Raw genomic sequence first — 5,000 nt, 5'->3', positions numbered from 1 at the left:
AGCGTGTTCTTCCTGTTTGGAACTATTTTAAATGAAATTGGCCGCATCCCCCAAAGGTGTCCTGCGCTAATCAGAAGTGACTTTTCAGAGTCACATGGTCAACTGGGCTGTCTTCTCTGACAGTTGAGATATGGTCCTTTGTTTCAGACTCTTAAAAAGTTCATGCTCAAAAATAGTGCATATTTAAACATGAGCTTTTATATCTTGAGAATGGTACAAGAGACATGATATTCATTTTCATCAGCTATCTCTTCATACACCAGCGAACGCATATATACTAAACATGACATTTTTTCATGTATGTTATACATGTAGGTAACAAAACATGAAAATCTCTGGTTACAAAATCATATTGGTTTTACACATCATTGCTTTTTAACAAGTTAAGCCTTATAGTTAGCATTCTTAGTACAATGAGATGAATCATACAAAATGAAAGTTATATTTATCAATTATAGGTGATTGCACACCGCTACACACATTTTAAAGAGTTCCATCAGTCCATAATCATTAATTTGTCAGGTACAAACATTACCACAGTTCAAAGGGATTTTCAGCATCATCTAGCAAGGCTAGATTAAGACAAAATGTCTTACAGTTGTGCAAATCTGATGGTCCTTGTAACCTTACACAGAACAGTCTGGTGTAACTGTGAGGGTTCTTGTGAAGGACTGTTATTTATGATGTTACAACATTCCAATGTGAAAGGCTGGGGTTTTTCTCGTTTCACATCATGTTGCTGGAATTCTTCTGCATATATAATCTTACAACAGAGATGAACACAACCCATGTTCTTTGGTAGTGTGTTAAGATCCAAGAATTTTGGTTGAGGGTTCAGAGTTTTATGTGTGACGTATTGAGCACTCCATTTTCATTTTGCCCCAGACTCTGTATTTTAGGCGATGAAGTGGTCATTAATATAGGGGATAAACACATAAAACACTGGGTCCTAGCCAGTGTTATGATTGGCAGACAGATTGTTTTATTGGGGATGGAAGTCAGCTGGACTAATTTCAAGAGTTGTGCACAGAGATGGGGAGGGTGGCGGCATTCAAGGAAATGTCATGTAGAAGGCTGGAAACTTAGATATATTTAATAAAAAATGGGGCAGCTTTGCCTTCTTGGAGGGCTCTCGGGGAGGGGCAGTGGAGAGAGAAGTGTAGTTTTAAATATCTGTGATTATTATTATTTCTTTCTCTTTTTTTCCTTTTTTGTGTGTATATACTCATGTGTGACAACAGCGATGTTTGTAGAGGGTCAGGTTGGGGATTGGGAGGGGGAGGAGTAATAGTGAGGGTTAAATGTTGATTCTGTGAATATATGTTTTGTTTTTCTTTGTCAATTTTGTGAATCAATAAAAAGTGTTAATCAGAAAACAAGACACAGAAGAGGATAAGTCATTTTGTTAATTATTATTTGATAACATATCAAGAAGTGTATGAGAAGTCAGATATACTAGTGAAAAGGAAATATTTTATTTTTAGTCCTTACAGACTCCTAAAGCAGCAGTTACATTGTAATCACAGTGAAACAGCAAATAGTGGCCTAAAATGTACTTACATTGAGGTAAGAACCACAAAGACTGATCTTCTAAATTCTATGCTGCTTTAACCCATGTTTTGTCTTCATGTCACAGGACATGTTTCCACACCATCATGAAGGAATCGTGGAGTGAATGGAACCAACACAAGAGCAACACACCCTCCTCTTCCTGAGTAAGCCATTTGCTGGAGAACCATCTTCTCAACTTTTCATTTGTCTGACAGGACGGGTGTTGTTTGAGGGAAATGGTGCTATTCTCAAATTCCTCTTCTGTTCGAGAAACTGCTATGGCTCACAGAAGTTTAAATGTCTTCCTGAAATGACACGCTATTGTCCTTTTTTTATTGCCCAATCCACACATGCTTTCTCTCAGAGAAAATCACAGAGGAGCACTTTAGAACCTGCAGACAGCAAAAAAAATAACACATGATTTTTACTTGTTATGTGCTGAAGATTTCTTCACTTCTTGCCTGATAAATCTATCAGTGCTGTATTAATTAATGGTTTAGTTTGTCATGTTAAAATCCACTAGTCCAAAAAAAACAAATTTTAGTTTTTAAATGTACCATTAAACACCCTGCGATAGGGCAGAGTGCAAAGAGGGTTAAAAGAAGTGGGATGCCAGTTATCACAGGTGATGAATAGTGCATATGGTAACTGTGAGTGTTGTTTACCAAATTTTCAATTGATATTCAATCATTGTGTATTAACACAAGTGTTATACAACAAATAATTATATTATTTCCACCAACATACCTACTTGTTCAATAGGTTGCATCCAGTGAGCACATCTGTTGTCCATACAGTAACATAAGCCTCCTCTACAAAGGCGTCCGCAAACCCAGCATCAACTTCAAGACCGTTCCATCCATCCTCCTTGTCCTGAGAGGGTATGTACTCAATGTCGCAGCCCTCTTACTTTCACATGTCTACCAGGGCCAAAAATATGTAATATCAATTAATTGTTTTATAGAAGTTTGGATGTGATAAAGAATTATTTCTGCAAGTATAACATTATCAGAAGCACTTTACATTAGGGTTGTATTTGTTAACATTATTTAACTGCATTAGTCAACATGAACTAACAATTAACAATTTGATTATGTTTTATAAATGAACCAAAATTAATAAATGCTATAAAACGTATTGTTCATTGTTAGTTCATGACATCTAATGCATAAACTAATGTGCACAGAACCTGACTGTAAAGTGCTACCACATTTTGGGGAGGTGGATCCATACCTCTAAATAATTCATCCCTCACAAATGTGGCTAAATGACGCATGCCTTTGTCAGCCTCTCTTGACCCTGCAGGTGTGAGCTTCTCAATATGCCTTTCAATTCTACTATCTACAGGCTCACGGACCTCAGCTGCCTGCAAGCTCAAGCAGATCAAACATGACATGAAACAGACAATTCTTGTTGCTACCACAAGCAGTCAGTTCAAAAGTCATAGAGTACAGTATATACACTAACAACCACTGTGACCTCAGTGTCAAAGCTAAATCAAGTTGCATTGAATTCCCATTATCACATTACATTATCACAGGTCATGTCTTGTGAGATAGACAATCACAAACCTTTCCAGCAATTGGGTGGTTTTGATGCAAGCTGCACTTGTGTTGGATCAGATTTGATGGATTCTTTAAGAGATGATGATTTTGCACGGCGCTCTTTAGGGTTATCCTCTGTTATCTAGCAACACAAAACCAACACTCAATTCAACCTTTATGTAAATGTTTACTATAGAATTGCATGTTTAATTAATGGTGAACTTGCAAATCAGCAAATCAGTCAATAATAAACAAATACATTAAATACATTTCAGATTACATACCCAAATCTAGGCAAAATGTGGCTTTGTCAAAACATTACTCTGTTTGACAGAATCTAGTTTTATGTACATTGTCAGATTCCCTTCCTTTAATATTATATGAATATAACAAGTCTATATAAAATGAATTAAGTGTAAGAACTTCTGACTAATTTCTCCTAGTTTCGCTGTTTGTCTACAGTTTGTCTACTCTCTGCATTGGTGACACTGGCCATTTGATTTCCTGATGACTGAATGGCACGCCATCAAAAGGAACAGCCTTCAGTTCCTTGTAAAGCTGATTTTCCAGAGTTAGATCAAAATAATAGATAGTTTGTCCAATCCTTCTTCCAAACAATGAACCTACTTTTTGTGCCTTCCTCTTATTCTAGAAGGAAAGCACTGAAATCTTTGTAATACTTAAAGTTTTTTATCCATCAAGGATAAGTGCAGGTGAACGCATCATAACAGACTGCACCTGTGCGAGAAGTTGGCGAAAGAGGGATCCCTTCTAGACACGACCCTGAAAGTTCACGTGCTACTAACATCCATAAACAGCGTCCCCTTGTGACTGCAGCAGTGCTGACTCATTGAAAACACAGCGTTTATAACATAGACTGTATATAAAGATATGTGTCGAAGTATGTAGCATCAATAATGCCTTTAATTTTTGCGGGGTTTGTCTGTTAAATGTTTTATTTCTGTCATGTAGTTATTGCTTATACAGTAATAATAAGAGTAATAAAGTGATTGTGGGGTGGAGTCGCGGTATCTTTAGACACCTAGAGTATAATTCACATTTTTACCATATTATTTTCTAAAATAATAAAGAATAAGTAACTGCTAGCTACCGATCACCTGCTCTTTTCAACATTGGTAAGTTTAGACTGCTTGTTGTCTTATCTAGCTAATAACATTCATTTACTGATTAACTTGCAGAGCGCAAATGGAACTTCCGAGAAAATGACAATGATCCCTCAGATCGCTTCGGTCAGTTAGTACAGTTTACTGAAACAGACTATCACAGTTATGGGAAGTTAAAAGGTACTGCATCATATCCTCCTGACGTTCCCGAAAAGAAGTCAGAAAAAATGGTCATGATGTCACACCCCCATTTTATAGCATCAAATAACAAATTAAAACCAAACATCAGAAAAATGAACACTTGAACATACATCAACGTGATAAGAACTACCATAAATGACAGAAACCATCTTTGGGAAAAAAAATGTATCTGAGGTGTACTTTGATTTTGTAGTTTGGCTCATGTCCCATCCGCTAACATGACCCCAACTGCAGCCAGAAATCAGGGGCGATTGAGATATTTGACTTCACTTTTGGGGAGCTGTCATGTCGTCCATCTTTATATACAGTCTATGATCTATATTGACAACAGAAAATCGGCTCAGGCAAATAAATGATTTTTCAATATAAAATAATTTCTCCATTTAAACAAAAATGTAACCATACATTTGTGTGTGTGTCACAATAGCTCAGTTAAAATAAAAACGAACTGATCTTTTAATTTATCATTACACTACTGGTTGTTAGAAGGGTATTGTGTTGTTGAAAATATGTAAGTATATTTTTACAGTGTTAAATAAATTGTAATTGTATGTTAATGTCGAGACATTTGGATTTTCAA

The 5,000-nt window shown here is 36.3% G+C and overlaps 1 protein-coding gene across 1 annotated transcript in view; it reads right to left on the bottom strand.

Moving 5' to 3' along the window:
* Positions 1 to 1,911: 1,911 nt before the first annotated feature.
* The window catches only part of LOC127621372 (protein PRRC2B-like), a 40,079-nt gene continuing 36,990 nt past the window's right edge, over positions 1,912 to 5,000 (bottom strand). Inside the window, exons 30-31 of the mRNA XM_052094937.1 lie at positions 3,123 to 3,237; positions 1,912 to 1,943 (exon numbers count right to left, since the gene is read on the bottom strand). Coding sequence (XP_051950897.1) covers positions 1,912 to 1,943; positions 3,123 to 3,237 — 147 coding nt within the window. The remainder of the gene's footprint in view (positions 1,944 to 3,122; positions 3,238 to 5,000) is intronic.

The sequence above is a fragment of the Xyrauchen texanus genome, chromosome 3 (genome assembly GCF_025860055.1).
Source record: "Xyrauchen texanus isolate HMW12.3.18 chromosome 3, RBS_HiC_50CHRs, whole genome shotgun sequence".
Classification (NCBI taxonomy): Eukaryota; Metazoa; Chordata; class Actinopteri; order Cypriniformes; family Catostomidae; genus Xyrauchen; species Xyrauchen texanus.
The sequence above is the reverse complement of the archived record's forward strand: the minus strand, read 5'-3'. Positions and strand labels throughout refer to the sequence as shown.